General features: G+C 37.5%; 1 protein-coding gene and 1 non-coding gene across 6 annotated transcripts; one reads left to right on the plus strand and one right to left on the minus strand.

Annotated features, from left to right (window-relative positions):
* Positions 1-2,897: 2,897 nt before the first annotated feature.
* On the minus strand, positions 2,898-27,021 carry NFU1 (NFU1 iron-sulfur cluster scaffold). Of its 5 annotated transcripts, XM_045788151.2 has the most exons (10): positions 26,765-26,857; positions 24,336-24,436; positions 22,280-22,335; positions 19,930-20,065; positions 15,706-15,772; positions 11,034-11,148; positions 7,421-7,481; positions 5,536-5,710; positions 5,196-5,276; positions 2,898-3,298 (listed from the first exon to the last, which is right to left on the minus strand). In XM_045788151.2, the coding sequence occupies exons 4-9, from the start codon at positions 20,055-20,057 to the stop codon at positions 5,205-5,207; spliced, it is 618 nt and encodes a 205-aa protein (XP_045644107.1). In that variant the 5' UTR covers positions 20,058-20,065; positions 22,280-22,335; positions 24,336-24,436; positions 26,765-26,857; the 3' UTR covers positions 2,898-3,298; positions 5,196-5,204. The 5 variants fall into 5 exon arrangements, with proteins under 5 accessions (XP_045644107.1, XP_045644105.1, XP_045644106.1 ...); XM_045788149.2 differs by lacking the exon at positions 22,280-22,335 and having other exon boundaries at positions 26,765-27,021; XM_045788150.2 differs by lacking the exons at positions 5,196-5,276; positions 22,280-22,335 and having other exon boundaries at positions 26,765-27,021.
* On the plus strand, positions 9,736-9,840 carry LOC123786177 (U6 spliceosomal RNA). Its single transcript, XR_006777907.1, has one exon. It is a non-coding gene; the product is annotated as a U6 spliceosomal RNA (small nuclear RNA).

Raw genomic sequence — 27,021 nt, forward strand, 5'->3', positions numbered from 1 at the left:
AGCGCTTCATCCTAATTCTCATTAGCAAAAAATCCTCCAAGTGCTTGGCTGACTCTTAGCCAATAATCTTAGTTTCAAATACCTACTGAAATGTCCCATGTTTATAAAGTGTTTTCAATAATACTTGAAAGATTTTATACATTTTGGGGAGCTAATTTTTGTTTTCACCAAACTAATGTGAATGATTACTTCCCTTTTTTGCAGACCATAGAGGAGAAAATTTAGTATAATTTAAAAATTCAAAAGTAAAAACTTTTACCTGATTAAACTATACCTTCTACATTAATCTTTGATTGAAAAAGTGGCTCAATTAATTTAAAAATATGTTGTTTTCATTTTAAGATTGGCATTTGGCACTGCCTGCCACAAATAAAAAAAAGCAGTATAATTAATGTACCAACTCCTCCATGATTTACCAAGGCTCTTTGTTAGAAGGCAATCAGCTTCAGGTGACAATACCTGCTCACAGAGGTTGTTCATAACAAAACAACCTCTTTCTTTCTCACATGATACTCTGAAAATGGGTGGTTCCCAGGCTAGTTCAAAAGTCAATAATGTCCTCAAAGATCCGGGTCTTGTTTCCTTCCTCTTTGCCATTCTCGATGGATTGGCTTTTCATCATGGTTTCATGTTGACTGTCATAGCCTTAGACACTAAGTTTTCACTCTACAGCATACCAAACAGGAAAGAAAGGACTTGAGGGGAAAAGAGTCTTTTTTACATAGATTAATTCACTCTCTCAGGGAAGAAACCTCTTTTAAGAACACTCCAGTAGACCCTCTCTTCCAGCTCACTGGCCAGAGCTGGGTCCTATGTCCACACCTAGACTAATGACTGGCAAAGAGAAAAGGAGTTAAAATGACTGGTTTAGATTAGTTATAATTTATCCCCTCCCTGGTCACATCACAAATGATTATTGACAGGTGGCTCAGTTGGTTAAGCGTCTGCCTTCAGCTCAGGTCATGATCCCTGGGTCCTGGGATAGAGTACCGCATCAGGCTCCTTGCTTGGCAGGGAGCCTGCTTCTCCCTCTCTCTCTCTCAAATAAATAAATAAAATCTTTAAAAAACAAAAACAAAAACAGGGGCGCCTGGGTGGCTCAGTCGTTAAGCGTCTGCCTTCGGCTCAGGGCGTGATCCCAGCGTTCTGGGATTGAGCCCCACACTGGGCTCCCTGCTCTGCTGGGAGCCTGCTTCCTCTCCCACTCCCCCTGCTTGTGTTCCCTCTCTCACTGGCTGTCTCTCTCTGTCAAATAAATAAATAAAATCTTTAAAAAAATAAAAATAAAAAAAATTTAAAAAAACAAAAACAAATGAGAATTGAAAGGGCCTCTCTCAGTAAGAAGCAGAGGTATATTACGTTGGGTAGGCAACCACTAGATTCTGTAGCACTCTGTTCAGCTCCCTGTTTCCTCCTGAACCATTTCCAGGTAAGGAATTTCACTTTACACTCAGGCCATACTTAGCTTCTTGCAGTTCCCAAATACATTTCACAGCTTCCAGATTTTGTTTACACTGCTCTGTATGCCTAGAAAGGTCTTGTTCCTCCTTGTTCCTCATGGCTGCTCCTTTTTGCAGAAAATCTTCCTGATACCTTGGCCTCTCAGTTCCGTGATTTCCTTTCTTCCAGTAATCTAATTCACCCCCCACTTCAGCCACTTACTTCATGGTTACACCTAAGACTTGTCATTAACTGCATCTCCTCCACAGTTTCAATATCCTGTAGCTTCTTAAGGGCAGGTTAATATGTCCAGTCTACAAAGCAATTCCCAGAGTCTGACCAGAATCCATCTGTAATAGCTCAGGGAACAAATTTTCAACCCCACTGTCTGGTTCTATGAACTAAAGGACAAACATACAAACTTTAAATACCAGCATTCACAAACCCTGGAGTTCTTCCTGTTTCCATCCCCCCCCCCTTTTTTTTTTTAGATGTTATTTATTTATTTGAGAGGAAGAGCAGAGTGAGAGAGCGCACGTAGAAATGGGGGAGAGGGACAAGCAGACTCCGTGCTGAGCAGGGAACCCAACGTGGGGTTGGATCCCAGGACCCTAAGATCATGACCTGAGCCGAAGGCAGACGCTTAACCGACTGAGCCACCCAGGCGCCCCTCCATTCCCTATCTTAATATTGATACTTTTGGGAACCAGAATTTCAGAAATACAATGTACCACTGCTATTTCCCTCTTTCTTATCCTGATATTGTCTGTGAACTACTATCTCTGAATTATTATAGAAAATGAGAGAGAAGGGTAATTTACTATGATGGGTATCTGAAAAAGCAGTACCTCTATGGTAGAAAGATAACTGACCAAATTTCTGGCACGGCAGAGATTATAAATCTCTGAGTCAGGAGAAGCCAGTGGAAGAAGAACCAAAGCAGTTTCCCATTTTTTTTTTTTTCAGAGATTCTGCTTCATAAAATAAAGCCTGAGCATGCTAAGGCAGCTTTTCCCTCAATTTAGCTTGCTGTGTCTTCTACCAATGGAAATTCTGCCTACATTCTGGAACTTGGTTCTTCATTGGTTTTCAGCATGATGACAGCATGATGACTACTTTTTTTTTTTTTTTGTCTTTTAGTGAGAAGTTATGTGCTACTACATGGGGGACTTCTAGCCAGATACTTTTTTTTTTTTTTTTTTAAGAGGTGGGGGGAAGAGGCAGAGGGGGAGAGAGAGAGAAAATCTTAAGCAGGCTCCACGCCAGTGCAGAGCGCAAAGTGGGGCTTGTTCTCATGACCCTGAGATCATGACCTGAGCCAAAATAAAGTGTCAGACACTTAACCTACTGAGCTACCCAGGTGCCCCTAGCCAGATACCATTTTTAAGCCACAATTGTCTAGTTTTTTAACAAGATAAAAATCCAGTAAAGACAGTTTCAAATATTTCACAAAAAGCTAAGCTACTTTAGAGTATTTTTATAAGCATTCTCCTTATTTACTTCTGCATTAAAAAAGCAAATAAATTAAATGGGGGAAAATGAACTGCTTCACACATTATGCAAAAAAAGAACCATGAGAAATAAAGAACAAACATTAAAATATCCCTGGATAAAATCCATGTGTACAGAAGATGATTCAGGATGTTATAAATAACTCATATGAGGTAAAGCAAACATGCAATATTTATATATCAGTCTCTGAAAAAAGGGCATATTTTATTAATCCTCAAGTTCCTTAGCAGATTAATAATAAAAACTTGGTATATATTATCAGTAAGTCCAACTGTTGGGCCCAAAGAAAATTCTAATTATTTTAAGGTGAGTTTGCTTCTTTTTCATCTGATTCATCATCCATAACCTAGAACCAAGAAAAAAATGAGAGAATTTAAGAATTAAGAAAAGGATTAGAAATGGCTATTTTCCTGATTATACCATTATTTGCTTACCTGAAATACTCCACTCTATACTAATGCCTGTCAATCCAATAAGAGTAAGTCTATCAACAGCCCCCAAAGCACAGGGTTTGTCTCATAACCTGGTATCATAACAACATAAAAGCAAATTTAATACTGCAAATTAATTAAGCACTGATCTCTTTTTTTTTTGTCCCATAAAAATCTTCCAGTAGCAGAGTCTCAGCTGGACATTGACTATAACAATTAATTAACTGGTATTTCCTAGCCACAAGACCAATGTAATTGACTCTTCTTGTTGTTTTTTCCAAAAACATTCTATTTACTTAAATATATTCTTAGGAGCTACACCAAACTATTATAAAAATATATATTAGAAAAATGAATCCCTAAAAAAAGTAAAGGAACAAAATACCATACTAGCAACTAATTATTTTGGTCTTACTCAGATAAAAATTCATTTTAAACATTAGAAAAAAGTGAGGACCTTCATTTCTAATAAGTTAAATTATTAGAAAAATACTAATGAATACCTGATTTAAAAATGAAAACATTAATCTTTTTTTAAAGACTTATTTACTTGAGAAAGAAAGCATCCATGGGGGGGTGAGGGAGAGAGAGTGGGGAGAGGGGCAGAGGGAGAGAATCTCAAGACTCCCAGCTGAGTGTGGAGCCCATGTCAGGCTCGATCTCATGACCCTAAGACCAGGCTTGAGCCAAAACCAAGAGTCAGACGCTTAACCAACTATACCACCCAGATGCCCCAAGATTAGTATCTTTTCATGAGTTAATATATTACTCAGAAAATAAAGAGTTGTCCTTTGGAGAGGAAAAGAGTTATATAAACTCAAGAATTTTTTCAACATACCTACTACAATTAAACATCAACTCAAGTTTATAACCTGACTACCAATTCATCACCCCACCCTGGACAAGTGAAGAAATGTTCCTTTGTAAATCCACCAAAATGTCAAGTAATGCAATTCTTTAAAGAGGTGTATAAGGCATAGATAATGAAACAAAAATAAGCTTGTTTCTTTAAAACCGGAAGAATCTGGTTCTGATCTGAGACTATCAAGGAAAAATAATTCTCCCGTTTTTTCTCTTTTGAGTTGAGTAAAAACAGATTATTTACTTCTAAGGAATTGATATTTTTATAATTAATCTCAGCGACACACAATCCTAAGAATTTTGTCAATCAATTCCTATTTTAGGCAGAACATTCCTAAATTTGGAAACATTCTTCCAAATACTTATTTTAATATGAAGAATGTATATAACATGTACAACACACAGGGCTAAGTGTTGGAAAGGAACACAAAGACCTGGATATGATGACAAGTCTCTCGAGGAACTTACCCATCAACATAGATCTGAAACAGACACACTGAAAGAGGCTTTGGACCAAAGCAGAGCCTAAGTCCAAGGAGAAGACCGAAAAGGCCTTCAAAGAGGAGATGCCATGTACTGTATGGAAAGGACAGACTTTAATACTACCCAGAGATGAGTGGTTCTCAAAGGAGCTGAGGAGCTGCCCTTTCCTTAAAGGCACAGAATGATCGGAGAGTTTTTTCAAATTTCTAATTTTCCTCCTTGATAATCTCCTTCCACAAGGCCAAGCCTCTTGGTTGAGAACTGCTGCAGAGAAGGTCACTATTACTGCTGAGAAGGTTCTGTGCTATATTCCTGAGGTACCGTGGGGCAGAAAAAAGCCACTATCAGGCTAGAACTCCGCTCAGTACTCTGTCTTACTGCACAACACAGTATGATTTCTCAGTGAGCTTCTTGCCTGGGTAAACATGGCGCAGTGGAGCTCTTCCCCTGAGGACTTCCAACTCTCACCTATAAAATTCAGGTTTTGAATCCCCTTTTCATAATTCTTCTACAACCAGAGCAGCAGTGTGACCTCTGAGTCTCCATTTCCTATGTACAAAATGGGAACGACTTACTCAATACTGTGTTGTGAGAAGATTAAAGGAGTAATATTTGTAAAAAGGCCTGGCAAGTAGTAGGTATTCATAACACTAAAGTGAATTCTAAAATAAGGAGTCTTCAAGTCTGATAACAGTTCTAACACAGAGATCCAGCCCCTGAAGAATATGTCAGGTCATAAATTTCTTCTTTTTTTCCCCACGTATTTAGTTTAATATTGAATCTCGACTGTCATATAATATTGGCATACCTGTTCTACACCCTCTACTTCCGGAATATAAAACTGCAGCATGTTCTGAATTCCATTTTTCAGAGTAATGATTGAACTGGGGCAGCTGGTACAAGAACCCTGGAGTTTCAGCTGTACAATGCCATCTTCAAAGCCTTTATAGATAACATCTCCTCCATCTTCCTGCACAGTTGGCCTGTGGTCACAGAATATTTGTGATGTATGTAAAAGAACTGAAGTTTCCATCAGAAAAATTTAAAGCAGCTCAGGGTATAGATTTTATATTGGTAAAATTCACAAAGTTAGAGCTACTTATACAATAGAGAATGAGAAATGTAGCTAGTTTCATTTGTCACTTTTAAAAAAATTCAGATAAAATACTAAAATTCATTCATACAAATATTTGCTCCACTTATTATATTTTAATCCTGCTTATTAATAGTCTTTTTAGGCATTTAAGATCTCAAATGTCCTAATAATTACAGCGATTACCTAAGTTAATACTCACTCATTTCTTCTGAATGAACAGAGGCAGACTGATATGACACATGTTGACATGTTGGCTTTTTTTTTTTCCAGGTAAACTTTGCATCGAAATAACATTAATACAGAAAAATGCATAAATCATGTATGATCAATTAAATGAATTTTTACAGTGAACACACATTTGTCCCAGGCCTAGACACAAAGCTAGCACCCTAAAAGTTCCCCTTGTGCTTTCTGGCAACCAGAGGTAACCATTTCCTAATTGCTATTACCACTGATTAGTTCTGCCTATTTTGTAACTTTGTAATTTATAAATATAAATTCCATTTAAAAAACATATAGCATTTACTCTTTTGTATTTAGCTTATTTTGCTCTTTATGAGATTCTTCCACATCATCACATAGGGCTCCAGTAAGTGAAAATGCCAGAATTTATCCCTGTTGTTGTGGACGGGCATTTGGGTTAAAGTCAGTTTTTGGCTTTTACAAACAGTGCAGCTATGAAGGTTCTTGCAGATGTCTTTTGGTGCGCATATATGACTACTGGGAATACATCTGAGCATGGGATTGCTGGATCAAGAATGTACATCCATTCCCATTTAGTAGCTACAAACAGTTGCCCTCTGCCCAGGTTTTCATACCCTAGCCTCACACCAAGAATCAGCAAAATGACCCCACAAGAAGCCTTCACGAGCTTCCCTCCTCTCCAGGATCTGTGTGCTTTGTTAGCTCGCTTCTGTTTTCAAATGAAAAAAAAATTTTATCGTATTTTATTGTATTTCTGGGAGTTCTCAACAGGACCATTGGTCTGCCACAAGCAAAAGTGGTAAGCCTGCAGTTCTCCACTCTCTTAAATTTACTCTTTATGGGCAATAGCCTGAAAAAAAGTACTTCTCTCCTCACAATCTACCCAAACACTGCTTAACTCATTTTTTTCATTTTAAGAAATTTGGTATTAGGGGCGCCTGGGTGGTGCAGTCGTTAAGCGTCTGCCTTCGGCTCAGGGCGTGATCCTGGTGTTCTGGGATCGAGCCCCACATCAGGCTCCTATGCTGGGAGCCTGCTTCTTCCTCTCCCACTTCCCCTGCTTGTGTTCCCTCTCTCGCTGGCTGTCTCTGTCAAATAAATAAATAAAATCTTAAAAAAAAAAAAGAAATTTGGTATTATAACAATGTCAAACCTAGATGGTGACTGTGAAGGATAAATTCCTTCACTATGTTTAGACAGATTGTCTTAAAAATTTTGAGTGAATATACAGAATGTATAGGCTTTAAATTCAACTGCCACAGTTACCTACTACAGTTTACATTCACTTATACTTATCAGAGGGTTTTTTTTCCTCCCAGACAACTAAAATATACTGCTCTAATGCAAATATACTGCCTCTGCAGTATATTTCGGGCAAATGATGAGCACATACCGTATTCTAGTATCTAACAATTCCTTAATCATTGCCACAACTTCATCATCTTCTTCAGATCCTAGAAACAATGACAAATAAAATACATCAATGGTAGAAATTTTATATCCATGCAAATACAAGTTTTAAAACAGGATGATTTTAAATTAATGTCTCATTAAAAAAACAATAAATGCATAGAATATGTAACTTGGTATGGTGATATAAGGGAAATGGAAATGATAGTTGGGGAGATGGAAAGATCATTTGATTCTCTAAAGAAAAACTTTTTTTTAAAGATTTGTGAGAGAGAGAGAGAGAGAGAGAGAACGCGCGTGAACACACACGCTGGAGGGAGGGGCAGAGGGAGAGGGAAAGAGAGTCTCAAGCAGATTCCTCATTGAGTGTGGAGCTTGATGCCATGACCCTGAGATCACAGACCTAAGCCAAAGCCAAGAGTGTGTCACTCAACCAACCGTGCCACCCAGGCACCCCTTGATTCTCTGAAGAAAAATTAAGGAGCACTGGTCAACTCAACACTTGGCAATAAAGGTGATGTAACTTGATCTACTAATGATGTTAGGGTTTCAATTTTTTTGGTTAATAAATTTATAAACTTTCATCATCCTCAAGGATTGAGAAATGGCAGAGAAAAAAGACTGCCTAGATACTGATGCAAAGTTTGAGACACAAAGGCACACGTACTTCAAAAGTTAAATTACATTTTTAATTTTTCAGTTTAGTGGTTTTCAAAATGACAACCATACTAAATATAAATATAAGCCTTATGGAAATTTCCAAAATGTTCTACATATCTAAACAAAAAAAATCAGTTTTTTCATTTTGCGTCATTTTTGTTTTTCTTTTACTTTATAAGGTTATATACCGATCTTCACCACTACCTTTTTATGGGTTTAAAAATTTTTTTGAGAAATTTACCTTTAGGGAAACTAAAAATACAGAAAACTCAAATTATACTTTAATACACACAAGTTCTGACAACAATGTAAAGAACAATTATCAATATTAAATTATATTAACTTTGAGTCTTTTTTAATAAAAGAAATAAAATATAATAAATCTAAAATTCTCTTATGTCGGGGTGCCTGGGTGGCTCAGTCAGTTGAGCGTTGGACTCTTGGTTTCAGCTCAGGTCACAATCTCATGGGTCATGAGATCAAGCCCACATCAGACTCCACACTCAGCAGGGAGTCTGCTTGAAGGATTCCCTCCCTCTGCCCCTCCCCCCACACATGAGCATGCTTGCTCTCTCTCAAATAAATAAATCTTTAAAAAACAAATTCTCTTATGCCAGCAAACCTAAGTTCCATTCCCCACTATCACTTCCATAAACAACCACTATCATAGTTTAGCATATATTCTTCTAGTACATTTACATTAAATTTACATGTGCAAATTTACACAGATGAGATCACATACACTGTTCTATACCTTTTGTCTATTTAATATATCTAAAAGGCCCTTCCATATCAGCATATATAGATATGCCCCAATTTTTAAAATAGGTACACAGTAATTGCATGGATTTATTTTCATTTAGCTAATTTCTCAATTATTTCAGTTGCTTCCAGTTTGTTGCTATTCCTAACAATCTGAAGCATACATGCTTCTGTGAAGTATGATCAGTGTACTTTTACAACATCTATGAGATATTCTTCACATATCTATGAGATATTTCTCACATATCTATGAGATAAATTCCTCGTGGTGGTCAATAGGCTTGCATATTTTTTAATTTGGGGAGGTGTAGTCAAAAGGCTCTACAAACATTCTATCAGTTTTATGTATATACCCACCAAGAACACATATAACGTTTGAGGTATTACTTAAACTTTGCATAAATGGTATATATGTAAGAGTACGTAAATAAATATAGCCTTTAATTTTCCTTAATCAATTAGTATTTTCTTTTATATCTTTATACACTGGTACCTCCCAAACTAGTTCATTCTTTTTACTTGCTGATATATTTTAAAACAGTTTCAATGAACACGCTTCATGTATTGTTTTGTGTACATTTACAAGCCTCATTTAGGGTATATATCTAGAAGTGGAATTATTCATCTAAAGACGACTATACAAATTTGTGTGTGTGTACATGTATACGTACAAGACATGCACAATGTCTTTATGATACTAGGGAAGGGAAAAACTTCATCAACAACAAATTATAATAGTCCCAGCTAACACTAAGCTCCATGTGCAGTCACTCTCCCAAGTGCTTTACATAAAGTCACTTATTCAAAAGGTACAAAAAGCACACATCACAAAGGAAAAGATGAATATATATGACTACATGAAAAAGAAAAACTTCTGTGCTTGCTTCAACAGCATAAATACTAAAACTGGAATGAAACAGAAGATTAACATGGCCTCTGAGCAAAGTTTACATGCAAATTCCTGAAATGTTCTGCCTTTTAAAAAACTGGAAAAAGAAAAATTTCTAAAAGACAAAAATCCTAAACATAGGGAGAAGATAAGGAATGGTTAGGGAGAAGTTATTTGCAATGAATATACCTAAGAAAGGATTAATACCCAGAATATTTTTCAAAAACTTCCTAAAGTCAATGCAAAAAGGACAACTCAATTTTTAAACAATGGGTAAAGATTATGAACAGGAAATTTACTGAAAAGAAAAATAATGGCCAGTAAACATATGAAAACCTTCAGGCTCAGTGCTAATCAAGGAACTGCCATTAAAATAGGATACCATTTACACTAAACATATTGGTTTAAAAAAAAAAAAAGTAAAAGACACTAAGTGATGATAAAGATATAAGAAAGTTCAAATTCTTATATCCTGCTAATTTGCATGTAAATTAAAACAATTTACAATAGCACAATTCTGCTTTTAGGAACATACCCTAAAGAAACTCTCCACATACACACAGAGACTTGTACAAAGACGCCCACTGCAGCAATGTTTGTAACAGAAATGAACACAAACAATTCACTTCACCATAAGGAACAAATTCATTCACTGTAGTTTATTCATATAACAGAATACTATCTAGCACTTAGTTTATTTAACTAGAACAGCATTTTTTCAAAATGGCTGTATTTCAAAATATTATGCTCAGTGAAAAAAGGCAAGTTGCATATAACACACATCATTTAAAGTTTAAAAAACCAATACCATATTTTCCCCGCAGAGACTTATACGTGTAGAAAAAGTTTAAAAACAAACCAGGTTTACATACAACTCTGGAAATAGAAAGGGGGAAAGCAATGGATGGGGGTTGTGGGGTTTTGGTTGTGTCTTTAATGTTTTATTTAAAAATGGGTCTCGAGCAATTATGGCAAAAAATTAACACCTGTTAAATCTGAGAGGAGAGCAAACTGGTATACATCATATTATTTTCTGTATGTTTGAAAATTTTTACAATTGAAAAATTCAGTTTTGTATAATATATTCAATTTATGGACAAGTTTTCAAAAATTATGGATAAAACTAGTATATGTGAAGTTTTGTTCCCTCTGGAATTGGTTCCAGATCTAAACATGGCACAATGATAAAAATCTATATCATTGTGACTTCCGAAATCAAGACAAATGTGAAGTAGAAAAGTTTTTTTAAAAAATTAAAATAAATATTAATTACCCAACACAGTACCTGCTTCTCCTGAAGATGTTTCCTCAGTAACTAAGGGTAACCCAGAAGCAAAGAAATCCATGATTGTTGCATAAATATCTGGTTTCAGTAAATTCCAGTCTAACTCTTCACTTTCCTGTAAATATTTAAAGGAAAATGCTACATTTCCAATCAAGAGCAAAGACTAATACAAAACAATACTTTGTATCTTCTAAGAATCTTCTCCTATATATATCCTATACTGTGTAACAAGCAGTCATTTCTGGAGAAGACCTGTCAGTTCCAGTCCTTAAAGGATCTGGTTTATAAGGACTTTTGGAAGATATCATCTTAGAATATTCCTCATCCATTCATCCATTCATTCATCAAACTTATGTTAAATGTGCTGTATGTACCATGCCTTGTGTAGGAGATACCACAATGATTAAAAGATACTTTTTCATGAGGTGAAGAGTGTTAAAATACTGAATGAATTCGGTGTTTAAAGAAAATGATTAAAAGACTTCCCATTCTTTTAAAGAAAACAGGATAGAGTTGCTTGATCAAATATACAGAATATCCCACAAGTATCCAAAAAATTCAACTCACATATATTACTGAAGAAATCCAATGACACACAACTGTAGAACCAAAACATGTAACATGTCTTACCTATAGTGTTGTGCTAGAGGACTTGTGGACCTCCAACAAGCCCAGTATCCTTAAGAAAGAATCCATAGGGGGCGCCTAGGTGGCAAGTGTCTGCCTTGGGCTCAGGTCATGATTCCCAGGGTCCTGGGATCGAGCCCCGCCTTGGGCTCCCTGCTCCAAGGGAAGCCTGCTTCTCCCTCTCCCTCTGCTGCTCCCCCTGCTTGTATGTGCACGCTCTCTCTCTCCCCATCAAATAAATAAATAAAATCTTTAAAAAAAAATTATTGAAAAAGAATCCGTAACTACGTCACCTCTATGTCTAGCCAACTAGTTGATTCCATTAACAAAAAAGGCACGATTATTAACTACCTAAATAGTACTAACAACCAGAAAGAGAAAGAGAAAATGTTTTCTTTATGTTTTTTAAAGGAGAGCTCTTGAGGAGGAAAAACTATTAGATGTAGTTCATTTCGATTCTCAGGAGGCTGTTAGCTAGTGGCTATAATTAAATACTATTAAAAGTGAGTCTACATGCATAAAAGGGGCTATTTTTTTTATCATGGATTAAGAACCAATTTAGGGGCGCCTGCGTTGCTCAGTCGGTTGAGCATCTAACTCTTGATTTCAGCTCAGTCATGATCTCGGGGTCCTGGGATCGAGCTCTGTGTCAGGCACCTTACTCAGTGTGGGGTCTGCTTGAGATTCTCTCTGCTCACACGCACACTCTCTCTCTCAAATAAAATCCTCTTAAAAAACCCAATTTAGACATGGTATATAGAAGAAAGATAAATGGGCACTGCTATGGATACAAGAGCAAAACTAGTGAGTTGCCTTAGTGAATGGGGATGGAAACTGGTTCTGGGTAACATTTTAATAACTTATATAGAAGATGGATCAGAGGGCTATTTTATCTTCAGTAAATAGTGCGCTCTACTGAGTAGAGAAATACTGGTAATAAAAAAAAAGAAAAATATTCTGAAGTTGTATGAATGAGAAATAAATGCAGTACATAAGCTTCAAATACATTAACTCATTTAGAAAAAAATAACTGGGGTGCCTGGCTGGCTCAGACAGTAGAGCATGTGACTCTTGATGTTGGGGTCATGAGTTAAAGCTCCACATTGGGTGTAGAGATTACTTACAAAAAAATTGGAATTATCGAAGTTCTCTCAAAGGATAGAAGAAAAGAAAACTAACCTTACCCTGCTAAAGAAATAAATTACTCACTTTAAATAAATAAATAATAAATTATGCATAAAGAAGTCTCTGAATCATCAATTACAAATCAGAAAAAGGAAACAGGCCATAGCTGAAGATATCAGGTAGATGAGATAGTCCTTAAGAAAGGTAACTGAAAGAAAACAAACCTATTCTACTTTTTAAATTTCAATATATGCCCTTAGATTATTATTTGTTATGTCATTTCACTTAAGAAAAAATAGTTGAGGGGGGGTTCCTGGGTGACTCAGTTGGTTAAACGACTGCCTTCAGCTCAGGTCATGATCTCAGGGTCCTGGGATCGAGCCCCGTGTCAGGCTCCCTGCTCTGTGGGGAGCCTGCTTCTCCTCCTCCCCCACTTGTGCTCTCTCTCTCTCTCTGTCTCTCAAATAAATAAAATCTTAAAAAAAATAGTGGGGCTGGAGAAATTCCAAAAAGAGTAATTAAATTATGAACAAGAAAGGAAATAAAAGATGACTTACCAAATCAAATCAAAGAAAAAAACAGCTCTGTAAGATATAATCACATTTTCATCTAAAAAAAATTTTTATATTCCATAGGCTGTATATAAAAGGACTACAAAAAAACTTGTTAAAATAAATAATTTGCCATTTGTAAAATGAAGACAAAAATACCTAGCTTAAATAATTAAATTAGGAAATATATGTAAAGCACTTCTGCTATCTAAATGCCAAACCAGAGATGTTGGAAATACTAAACAAGAGCTGGTCCTCCCCAATCCCTTAAAAAATATCAAGGGACGCCTGGGTAGCGTAGTCGTTAGGTGTCTGCCTTCCACTCAGGGCGTGATCCCAGCATTCCGGGATCGAGTCCCACATCGGGCTCCTCCGCTGGGAGCCTGCTTCTTCCTCTCCCACTCCCCCTGCTTGTGTTCCCTCTCTCTTGCTGGCTGTCTATCTCTGTCAAATTAAAAATAAAATCTTAAAAAAAAAATATCAAGAAAAGCAAACTGAAGAATACCAAAGACAGATCAGATGTCTCTAAGCTGGTAAACACGTGGGATCGGTCAGCATGGATTTACTCACCACAGCCCTTTTCACAAAAGCCTCTTAAAGCCTGAAAATTCAGTCTATGAAATCTTATGTCATTGTTTCCTTCTATAAAAATTTCTTCAAGTGCACACCATGTGCTGGGCATTGTTCTGGGTGAACTTAACAAGACGGGCAATCTCTAGCTTTACAGAGTTTACATTCCAATGTAGGAAAGACACATAATAAAAATAAACCAAAAAAAAAAAAGGGACTAAGTGATAAGTGCAGTGAAGACAACAAACAGGGTAATGAGCTCCTGGAGGGAGAGCCACTTCAACCGATATGGGCAAGAAAGGGCTTCTTGGGAATTTAGAGCCAATAACACTTTAAACAACAGGGAAAATCCTTTTACAATTGAGATATCTGCAAGAACAACTATGGCCACTGGGATTGCCGCCACAGAGGAAAACTCTAATTCTCCTCTACACATAGATAGCTACAAGAGCATACTGGACTATTTGTAACACGTCACTAACCCAGTCCATGCTTATCAGTCCCATCAGTGCATCAAGAACTCAGAGTAGGGGCGCCTGGGTGGCTCAGTCGTTAAGCGTCTGCCTTCGGCTCAGGGCATGATCCCGGCATTCTGGGATCGAGCCCCACATGTTCTGGGATCGAGCCCCACATCAGGCTCCTCCTCTGGGAGCCTGCTTCTTCCTCTCCCACTCCGCTGCTTGTGTTCCCTCTCTCGCTGCCTGTCTCTCTCTCTAATAAATAAATAAAATCTTAAAAAAAAAAAAAAAGAACTCAAGAGTAATCCTTTCAAATTGCTTAAAAGGAGTTACATGAAAACTTTGGATTTTTTTAAAAGATTTTATTTATTTATTTATTTGAGAAACAGAGAGTGAGCAAGCGAGACAGCACAGGCTGGAGGAGGGGGGAGAGGGAGAAGCAGGCTCCCCGCTGAGCAGAGAGCTCAACACAGGGCTCAACCCCAGGTCCCTGGGGTCATGACCTGAGCCGAAGGCAGCCGCTTAAGGGACTGAGCCACCCAGGCGCCCCGAAAACTTCGGATTTTGACACAGTATTGAACAAGTGATGAAGTTCAGTGTATACGTATCAATTAACAGACCTAAAAGTATACATACTTCAAATTTTAACAGTTCATTTCTCATTCATCTAGTAGACTTAAAAATGAAACTGCCTTTTCTAGCAGATACCTCCTCAGCTGCTGGAATGGGTAGCACAGTTAGATCGACTTTCGGACAGTTAGAGGGAACCAAATGCTGCAGAACAACACAGTCCCCTGCTCTTATCTGTGAAGTTCTCAAGTATTACAGCAGAGGTGCCACGAGGAAAGAGCCCCCTTTAAAGGAAATACACATTCACTCTGTTGGACAAATATATAAACATTGTTTGTTTGCTTCTCTTTTTACTCTATCATTTTAAATTAAGAACTAGTAAAAATATCAAAACCACCAATAAAGTCTCAATTATGAAAGAAAAAAAAAAGAATTAGTAATAATAACGCTTGGAGCTTAAATTCTAGTTCTGCCCAGATTGAGTCGCGGTCCTGCTGTGGGGCAGATACATAATCCTGGACACAATCCTGCACTTAACCCTCTGAGGCTCATGTTTTTCTCTTCTGAAAAATGAGGGATTTGGACTATAGTTAATTTCAACTTGAAAATTCTATTTAATAATTAAATTGAGAAATATGAGAAGTAAACTTAGAGATTTTTAATAACAATATGTATAAAATACATCAAGAAAGGAAATTTCAGAGAGGGATGTTGGACTTGGAAAAAAACTAAAAGAACTTCATACATTATTTTATATAATCCTATGTTTACCTTTGTAACAGTGATGAAATCTGGTCCAAAAAAGACACTTTTTACTCCTTCAATTCTAAATAACTGCCTGTGAATAAATAAAAAATAAGAGATGATAAAATGCTTTATTACAGAAAAGTTTAACCGTATACACATATACAAAGGTAGACAGAAAAGTAAAAGAATCTTTACATACCCATCACCAGCATCAACAATTCACGGCCAACAATTATCAACTCACGGGCCAATCTTGTTTCATCCTCCTACCCTACGATCTAGCAATCCCACTCTTAGGTATTTACCTAAGAGAAATGAAAACAACCTCCACAAAGATGCGTCCATGAATCTTTATAGCAGTTTTATTTATAAAAGCCAAAAAGAATATCTGGAAATCCCCATCAACTAGTGAATAACTGAACAGACGGTGTGTACCCTTACAATGCAGCACTACTCAGCAATAAGAAGAATAAACTGCTGGTACATGCGAAACCAGGGAGTACTCTCAAACCATTATGCTAAATGAAAGAAGCCATACACAAAAGACTATATGGTGGCATGTATACGAAACCCTAAAAACGTAAAACTTGGTGGCAGAAAGCTCAACAGTTACCAGGGTGATAGACGTGTTAACTAACTTTACTGTGGTAAGCATTTTGCAAGGCACATGTATATCAAATCAGCACACTGTATACCTTAAACTTATATAATATTTGACATCAGTTATATCTCAACAAAGTTGGAATTCATTGCCATGACACAAAATAGTTACCAGGGTATGGAAGTGAAGCAAGAAGATTGAATGCAAAGAGAAATGAGGGATTTCTGCAGTAATAAAAATGATCTGTATTTTTATTTTAGTGGTGGTTACAGAACTGTATGTATTTATCAAAACTCTGGACTACACACTTAAAATTGGTGAATTTCATTTCATGTACATTATACCTCAATAAAACTAATTTTTAAAATCCTCTAAGAGGAGAAGGGGAGGATTATAATTTGAAAATTCCCTACAAGGGATTCCGAAATGCATCTTCCCTTCCCAATCACTGATATGTGTAGCATACCAGAGCAATTTCCTTTTTCCCTTACCCCTTTTTAGGAATAAAAGCTGACACACTCCAAAAAAGATTACAGTTTACCTTTTCTTTGTCTATCATTGCAAGAGTGTTATTGGAATTACTATTCTGAAATTATTTAGGAATTTGTCTGAAACGATGTCATCTGGGTCCTCTAATTCAATATAATACTTACAAGAAGTTACGAGGTACTTGGTTGCATACTACGACCCAATAAACCCAAGCACATAGGTCCCCTGATTGGCTCTGTGCATCTGCACTGTTGGCAAAGCTTTTTTCTTCAAATGAAAGGACCATGCAAAAGACTCAACCTGACCTTTGGGCCATGTCATGGGAACTGCTTTAGGCAAGAGTTCTTGGGTTCTGTGCTTAAAGAAAGAAAACGCTGACAAGGAGTTTCAAACATTATTATACATGCTTTGCCATCTAGGTTACTTTCCTCGGGACAATTTCAACTTCTACAACGTCCAAAATAAAGTACAATACCCAGCACTGAACACATATCCTAAATGTAGTCTGACTTACTGAGAATACAAAGACTGTTACCTCTCTTGAGGTAAGAAACTTTTTAAAGTTTGACTTTTTTTAGTACCACATCATATCCATCATAAGGAACTAAAAAGTCAGATTCTTCCATCCCACAATTGAGCTATTCACTTAAAAAATTTCAATAATAAGCCTTAATATTTGTTCCTCTAAGATTTTATCTTACTTGCTTTAACCTATCATTTTGGCCTAATGAAACCTTTAAACATTTCTCTGAATTTTGCCATCTAACATAGAAGCAATTCCTCCCATCTGGGAAACTGATAATCTTATCATCATTAATGTCATAGATAAAGGAAAGTATTGAATAAACACGCCAACTAGAGAGATATTACCGATACCACAGAGCCCTCTTACACGTCACTAGAGACAGATTGACACTCTGCTTAAATTTGTTTGTCTTGTCCAGAAGGATAGTAAGAAATAGGTCAAATGCCTCTCTGTAGTAAGATACACTGCTGTTTATTCATTCATTCAGTTACTCATTCATTCAACAAAGATTTGAAACCTCACTGAATACATGACACTGTACTAAGCACTAGAGATACAATGATGAGCAAGACAGACAGGTCTCTGTTTTCAGGAAGCTTTACATTCTAGCTCACAGTAAAAACATTCTCCGTTAAAACAACAAAAAAAAGATTAGTTTTGCTTGACTGAAGATAATAAGTTCTGTGAATCCAGGAAACGAGCTACTTTCAAAAGACTAATTTGAAAAGGACTTTTGCCAACTGAACATCTGACAGAAATAATCTCCAACTAATCTGTAACTGAACACTCTTGCTTATTTTTATATTCTTTTAAATACACAATACATAAATTCATTCTTGACAAACTATTCATAAAAAGTGAAAAACGCCTGTTGACCACCCGTCCCTCAAATCCACAGTTATCAGATGGGTGTACATTCTTTCAGACCTTTATGTTACTGTATTTTTGTTGTTTTGTGTTTTTTGTTTTTATATAGATAATAATCATATTGTACACAGTGTTCTACAGCATGCTTTCTTCACTTAACAGTCTTATTTTTTTATTTTTAGAGGAGAGAGATATGGGGGCGGAGGGACAGAGGAAGAGGAAGAGAGAATCTTAAGCAGGCTCCACGCCCAGTGCAGAGCCTGATGCGGGGCTTGATCTCACAACCCTGAGATCATGACCTGAGCTGAAATCAAGAGTTGGACGCTTAACCAATGGAGCCACCCAGGCACCCCAACAGTGTATCTTAGAGGTCAGTCTATGACAGTAAATGAGGGTTCTCCTCATCCTTTTTTAATAGACTACGGACAAAGTTTGTTGAACTCTTCCTCCTAATGAGTATTTAGGTTGTTTCCAACTTGTTACCACTACCAACAAGGCCGCAATGAACACCCTTGTATCACCTTGTGTATGTAGATGGATGTTCTTTCAGGCAGTGTTTTTCAACTCCACTAGTAACTCGTAAAATCAATTACGTATTGACCTGGATTTTATCTAATATAATAAAACAGAATAAAGAGAATTAGAAAGAAATAAGAATGTTTTACACGATGTCAGGGTGAAAACTGTCCCACTGAATACGTGCGTGTGTATCTATCCATCTACCTATGTGTGTGTATGTACTGGGTTGTAATATAAAATGTTTCTTACTGTGGCCCATAAAAAAAGGTATGAAAAGTAAATGCTCTAAGACATATTGTGAGAAGGGGCATGTGTAGGTCAAAGGAAATGTGCATTTTTATTAATGAGAAATTTAAAAAGGAGAGTCTGGGTGGGTCAGTCGGTTAAGTGGCCAACTCTTGATCTCAGCTCAGGTCTCAATCGCAGGGTCCTGAGTTCAAGCCCCACATTGGGCTCCATGCTGAACGTGGAGCCTACTAAAAAAAACTGAATTAAAAATTAAAAAAACATTCCTGAGATAAGTGTATTTCTGGTTAAGTGTGACATATAAAACAGCTATACATAAAGAAGTAGTTACCTAAGCTTTACTTTCTAAATACCCTTGGCAATCAGTATCAGGCTTAGGTTACCAAAAATTTAAATTGATGTAGACTGACTCTAATACTTCTTATTATAAATAATTTCTCTAATTATCATTCAAGAGAAGTTCATTCCAATACTTTTATTGTTTGTCCTAGATCATCTGACATACATTTAACATATCTTTAGTGAATTTAAAAATTGTCTCTGACATGTTCTTAAAAAATCATGCCAAATCTAATAACTATTATTATTTATGGTTCTGAGTGGAATATTCTAGAAACTGCTCCATTTTGAAACATCTAAAAAAATTCAGCTATCCTCAAGAAAAAAAATGAACATGTTTTTACTGTTTTTTATGAACAGTTTTAAAGATTTAGAATGGAAATTTATCATACTATCATTTGAATGAACCTTTTTTAAAGTAAAAATATAAATTCTTATTTAGTGCTGCTATAGATCTCTCAAATACATTACTTTTCAGAGAAGGGTTTCCTAATACCAACTGTTACTTTTCTTTTATATCTTACCTGAAAAGAAAAGAAAGCATTCTTTACATTGAAAACAGTGCAGTGCACATAAAATGCAATTACTGAATGAGGCTGCCCTACCCCCAAAGTTAGTTATTTATGTTTCTTGGTGAAAGCAATGAGAAATAGTAATATACCTAGCCAGAGGGGAGCGAAATGCTGCAGCTGGTGTGGGAAAATCCATGGTCCTTGTCTCAAGAACTGGTTTTCCTGGAATAAACTTTAAACTGTTGGGATTTGGAGTATCTTGTGTTTGAATAAACATGTGTCTCACTAAAAGAGAAAAAAAAAAGAAAGAATGTTATTCCAGAAAAAACAGTAGTTAAGTTTATGGACTATGAAGTGCTCACTTTCAAAGACTCAAAAGACGTAAGAAAAAAGAAAATAAGGCCTTATTGCCCAAGTCGAAGAAATAATTTGTAAAGACAACAAAGAAGTCTGCTGATATATTTAGCATAATTGCATTGAATTTTACATTAATACTGATTAGTTTTGTTATTCAACGGACTCTAGCAATAGCCTTATTTTAACTAGGCAGGCATATCATCATCCAAGAGTCTTCAATGTATTTTATTTGGTGACTTAGTGCTAATGGCTGTCATAATCATAAATCATCATTGTGATACTAAGAACAGTAAAATGTTACCTTTTCTTCTTTCCAAAGTGCTACCATTCTTTTAAAGAGAGATAAATTAATAATAATAATAATATTTATTGTGTGAGTACTTACTACATGCCAGAGACAGGGGCTGAGTGCTTTAAATATATTTAAGCCTTTAACAACCTCATGAGGAAACCCCATTATTCTGTTTTGCAAATGAAGAAACTGAAGCTTAGAGTTAAGTAACTTGTCCAATGGTATAGACTTAGTGACGTTATAAATTACCATGTAGGTGGGAACCTATGTGAATTACTTTCTGGAATATTTTTAAATTATCTTTACAGGTTCTTCCTTTTGTTTCTTCTAAGGCCAGGAATAGATGAAGAATGAATTCATTAAGGGAATAAAGAAGAGAATCTTCAATTTCCTACCTTGCTATTATGATAACAGCTTGTAGGACAAAAGATAGTACTGGGGTTTTAACAGTCTTAAAACTATTAACCAGGTCCTGATTATTTATTACAAAAATAAACCTTCTAACCGAAACAAAATCATTCTTGTCTTAGAGCAGTACTGAAACAGATTAATTTGTTGAGCAGGTGCCATGTGCTGGGGTATGATACTGAGCACTCTCCGTGAATTACACCATTCAGTCCTTACATTCTCCCAAGGAAACACTGTTTTTATCATATTTTATAAGTGATGAAACTAGAGCTCAAAGTCACTCAGCTAGCTAAGAAACAGAGACAGGATTAAAGCCCTGCCAATTTCCCACCATGGACTTGCTTAACCGCCATACATACATACGGCCACTCCATACTTACTAGTGCTCAGCATAATAGGAAATACATTGAAAATCCGTCTTCCTATCCTGTCATAATCCTCATATCATATGTCTGAGGAAGAACAGTAAAGTATCAACAAGCAACAGTTTTATTTTAAATTAGAAAGAGATTAAATTTGGCAAAACGTAGGATTTGTATGGAAGTGATTTCTTTTTACCCATTATAAGAGATTCTAATTTCACAGCTGACAGTGGTTTTTGCACCTTGCCAAGCAGCCACCTAAATGACGTTGAGTCATTTCCTTGGTGAAGGAAAAAGTGAAACTAAACTCCCATACATTTTTTTTTTTAAGATTTTATTTATTTATTTGACAGAGATAGAGACAGCCAGCGAGAGAGGGAACACAGCAGGGGGAATGGGAGAGGAAGAAACAGGCTCATAGCGGAGGAGCCTGATGTGGGGCCCGATTCCATAACGCCGGGTTCACGCCCTGAGCCGAAGGCAGACGCTTAACCGCTGTGCCACCCAGGCGCCCCTAAACTCCCATACATTTTAAGTCACATCACTGTCCTATAAACATATCAATTGGTGACTTGGTCAACAGGAAAATCCTAAAAAACAGAAAAATTTAAAATGATAACCTCAAAGTCCAAATACTTGATTTAAAATATTTATACCTCCAAGGCACCTGGGTGGCTCAGTTGGTTCAGCATCTGACTTTGGCTCAGGTCATGATCCTAGGGTCCTAGGATGGAGCCCATGGCATAGGGCTCCCTGCTCAGTGGGGAGGTCTGCTTCTCCCTCTTCTTCTGCCCCTCCCACCCTGCTCGTGCTCTCTCTCTCACACTAATAAATAAAATCTTAAAGATAAATAAATAAATAAAATAAAATAGGTATGCCTCTAACGAATAAATTCGTCTGAAAATCTGTGTTACATGGGAACAAGTTTTCAGATGGAACATTAAAGAAAGAGCTGCCACCAATTTCTGTAAATATAAAGACAACAAGGTTCTTTTAACCTTGGATCTGACCAATCATTTCTTGAAGTCTTTCTTAATAATTTATTGGTAACCAAAATCTCCACACACATTAAGCACCTACCACAATATTTGAAGAATTAAATCCGGCATCTTTCTACTCAATCCATTTCTGTAAAACTACACATGCAAAAAGAAAAGGTTTTAGAAATACTTGAAGGTAAAAACTGTAAATGTGGGGTGTCTGGCTGGTCAGTGGGAAGAGCATGCAACTTCTGATTCAGGGTAGTGAGTTCAAGCCCCACGTTGGGTGTAGAGATTACTAAAAAAACAAATAATTTTAAAAAAACTTAAAAAAAGACTACAAATATAAAAAAAATTTAAGAGAGCATAATCTATGTATACTGTCTGAAGTAGAAAATATATGACATCATGACATAAACTTTCTCTTTTGACAATGAACAAAGCTATTTCAAAATAGTAATTTGACTAGGTATTAACAAAATCATTTCAATTATAGTCTAAGCTGGGCTTAATTAGGTATTTCAGAAATGACTCCCAGGTCCATCATCCAGAAACATGCCCCTGAAAGTGTCATAAGGGTTATAACAAAATAGAATGACCTAAAACAATTTTTCCCATTATGCTTGGTACTAATAAGTAATAGGTTAATAGGGAGGCAGAAGCTTCCCAAAAAATATACATTAATGGCGCTTAAAGTCAATATCAAAGACTAAGATCAGTGGGTTTCCAATTTGAAATACCTGATGACCACATAATTCCATTCTACAAAATTTAAAAGTCCAAGTAGCTTAACATGCTAACGCAATATTTATGCCTAAATTTTTATTCTGTGATTCAAGGAGGTAGGCAAGGTTTTCCTCTTCTTGCCCCAGTATACAGGAGAGGTAAGGTCTTTACCCTAATCCAACTCATGTGGCTAGCCAGAGTCAGCCACCTGCCAGAGTATGGCCACAAAGTGTTCAAGGTAGTGATGGAAATGGGAGAGGGCCCAAGAGCTGAATCCAAACTCTTATACCTCCATAAGCACACACAGGCAGACATTTACACACAGACACACAGAGACAATTCCCAAGGTTCCCTAACCATACGACACTGGTCACATTTCAATATTTTCAAATCCTGTCTTCATACCTACTTCCAATATTAATGAAAATAAAAGCATGTAACATCAGCAAAATCATCAATAAAGCCCATAACTAATTAATTTGAACCCCCAAAAAGAAAAATGACATTGAAAGTACTATTTTCTAAGGCCTGGATGTAAGCTAGAAATTTACTGATTTTAGGTGTATTCTTTTTTTTTTAAAACACTTTCTTTTTTTTTTTAAGATTTTATTTATTTATTCCTGAGAGAGAGAGAGAGCACGAGCAGGGAAGGAGCAGAGACAGAGGGAAAGGAAGAGGGAGAAACAGACTCCCTGCTGAGTAGGCAGCCCAATGTGGGGCTCGATCCCAGGACCCTGGGATCATGACCTGAGCCGAAGGCAGACACTTAACTGACTGAGCCATCCAGGTGCCCCTTTTAGGTGTATTAACAAAATAAGGAGGACAGCAGCTTAAAGTACATACTTTTTTTTTTAAAACAAACCCATTTGTACATTCTTTTTATAATATTTTCATTTGAGAAATCATTCCTTGAGCAATGTTCCAGAAGATGTGTTAGTCAAGATACTGAGATTTCATAAGTCTATTGGAATGATGCTTAGGATTCTTTTTTTTTTTTTTAAGATTTATTTATTTGAGAGAGGTGCACACGAGCAAGCGTGTGCGTGCGAGTGGGGGGAGAGCCAGAGGGAGAGAGAATCTCGAAAAGAATTCCCGCAGAGTGCTGAGTGAGGTGCCCAATGATGTGGAGCTCATGGGGCTTGATCCCAGGACCCTGGTGATCACGACCTGAGTTAAAACCAAGAGTTGGATGTTCAACCGACTGAGCCACCCAGGTACCCCTGTGCTCTGGATTCTTGCAATCTAATGCCAATATGTGTAAGCAAATAATTACAGTAAATGTTATGTTATGACACAAAAAAAGCTATGTTCTTTTTATGCACCTGAATAGAAAATTTACAAATTCTTATCTTTTATGATCCACCAAATTGTATTTAAGCACAGTTTCATTAGCTTCCGAAACATAATTTGTTCTAAAAGGTGAAATTTACCTGTGTTACATAAGGTTGCAGGCAATGGGAAAAGTGGTCTTTGTACAAACTGATGCAGAAGCTGTTTCTTAATGGTGTATGGATTCATCATAGGACAAAATCTACATTTAAAAACAAATAAAAATGACATTTCAAGAGATGATCTTTTAAGCTCAGTTTCTACTTCATATATATATATATATATATATATATATATAAAACAATGAAAACAATAAAGTTTAGTTTCATTCTCCATCCACATTATTTCCACTTCCTTAGGCAAGCAATATCTGCAAACAACTTAAAAACAAGACTTCAAGTGGAACTTTGTAGCCTTGATAACTGATGTACACAGGATAGCGCAACATCCAGTGTAAGAGACAAATGCAACTACATTTGTGATTTACAACCTGGATTCCCAGACTCTTAGCTATGCATGAAGGATGCAAAGAACTACCAACTGGTTTTTTTTTCTTCTTTTTAAATTTTAAAAAACTAGGTAACAGAGTCACACAGTTCGAAATTCGAAGGGAACAAAAGTAAATACTGTGAAGTCTCCCTCCCTTTTCTGTCTCTACCACCATGTTTCCCTGGAAACAGAGAATCAATACCACCTGTTTCGAAAGGTACTTCAACACTTCAAAAAATCTACTAGAAAGTGTACTATTCCCCTCCAAACTGCTAAAGAAGCCAACAATCTATATATGCTTTTTGACTGGAAACCTCTTAAGCCAGTGTTTGTAACTTTGGTTATTTCACTGTAATAGAAAAGTGCTGATTGGCTATTTTTTCATGGCTTCTATTTTTTCATGGCTTCTATTATTTTTATTATTATTATTTAAAAATAAAGGGAGAAGGGAAAAACAAATATTATTGGAAGAGGGGAAAAAAACTTCAGTAGTGAAAAATTTTAGAAATCTGATGCAAGTTACTTTAAAAATCCAGGCTACTTTTTTTTTTTTTTTTTTAAACTAGGCTCCACACCCAGCATGAAGCCCAATGCGGGGCTTGAACTCAGCACCCTGAGATCAAGACCTGAGCTGAGATCAAGAGCCAGATGCTTAACCAACTGAGCCACCCAGGCACCCCAAAATCCAGCTTACTTTAAAATATATTGCTATCATTACAATTTTCATTTCGCTAAGTCGCTGAAGAATTTTAAATATATATATGATCATTTTTAAAAACTTTCTATTTTTATCTACAAACTCACTGAGGAAAAGGAGCACCTTCATTTCTGTGACCCTCAGCAGCTAGAACGATGGCCTCAGTTCCTCGTCTCTAAAATGAATATTCACAGCTACCTCAAAGACTGGGCCAAAGAAGGACCCAGATAATCCACGTGAAGTGCTTAAATCAGTGCCACGCACTTGTGGCAAGAGTTCAATCAATGTTAGCTACCGTTATTATTATTATGTGATAGGTACCCAACAATTAATTACTGAATGAAGTTTAAGGTTTGGGGTGAAAACATTTTTATCTATAGCTCACTGCCTAAATCTTGACTACACTGGAATGTGGAAATACACTGAAGACCAGTATTCCTGTCCCTTCTGTCCAGGGAAAAGGCAACAGACTGGATGAACACGGTGACAGAGGTGCGTTTAAAGTGACAACATAGTAAATATGAGTTAAATTATTCCAGTGAGACATCTATCCAAACACAACAGAGGAGGCCAGGAGGTGACCAACAAAAAATCTTCCAGCAAACTTAATGCATTTACACTTCAGGGGCGTCATTAGCCCTAAAACTCCTTAACATTCACTAGGCAAAACCCTGTTAGGCCCTTCTGTCCCCTGGTTCAAGAAGCAAAATCAGGGTACAGCACCTACTTAAGTCATCATTCCTTTCCACCTAACCAATGGTGACAGATGTCACTGGGAGGCCAAACTCAAAGGCGGGTTGCACAGAAGGGGAAAAAAATAAGAGAACAGAGTGGGTTTCGGCGATGGGAAGGAAATCTAGGTCTGGATGCTCATCAGAGTTCCATAGCTTAGAAGCTGTGTGACCTCATACAGGTCACGTCCCCTTTCTGGGCCTACTGAGAAAATGAAGTATCTCCTCTCCCATTCTGTAGACATTCTGATTTGTGTTTAAAAAGCAGAGGGAATGCACGTGATGGAAGGGCTGGAGGGGCCACGAGATTTTAAAAACAGCTCCTCCGTGGGGTCTCTACAGCCAGTCTTTGCGGGCCTCCCCACCGTTGGGACTCAGGCGCCGGGTTTCAGAGCCTGGGACAGGGCGCTGCAGACCCCGCCCGACCTGGGGGCGCAGAGCCGCCTCATGGAGAGCCGCCCACCGCAGGGCGAAGCCCCCGACAGCGGGGACGCGGGCGGACCCGAAGGCTCGGTCAAGGGTACTACTCCCCGTCCCGTTGGGGAGGGGTGGGGACGACCGCTCTGCTAAGCCCAGCGGCACCCTGGTGCGGAGCTCCTGGCTCGTCACCTACCGCCTACGCAGCCCCGCGGCAACAGCTGCAGCTCCCCAGCCCAGCCGGGCCGCCGCTGCCATCTTAGTCCCGGCGCGCAGCAGCGGAGCACCTCTCCCCTTTCGTCGAGCGGCGGAAGCCCCGCGTAGGCGCAGGCGCAGGCCGGCCGGGAGCTGGACAGGCTCCGCGGAGAGCGTACCCTGCCGGCGGCGGGCGGCGTTGCTACGGACGAGCGAGAGGAGCCGGCTCCAGGCCGGCGGCCACCTTTGCCCACCTAC

Source organism: Ursus americanus, chromosome 7 (genome assembly GCF_024610735.1).
Source record: "Ursus americanus isolate L20-20 chromosome 7, mUrsAme1.1.p, whole genome shotgun sequence".
Taxonomy (NCBI): domain Eukaryota; kingdom Metazoa; phylum Chordata; class Mammalia; order Carnivora; family Ursidae; genus Ursus; species Ursus americanus.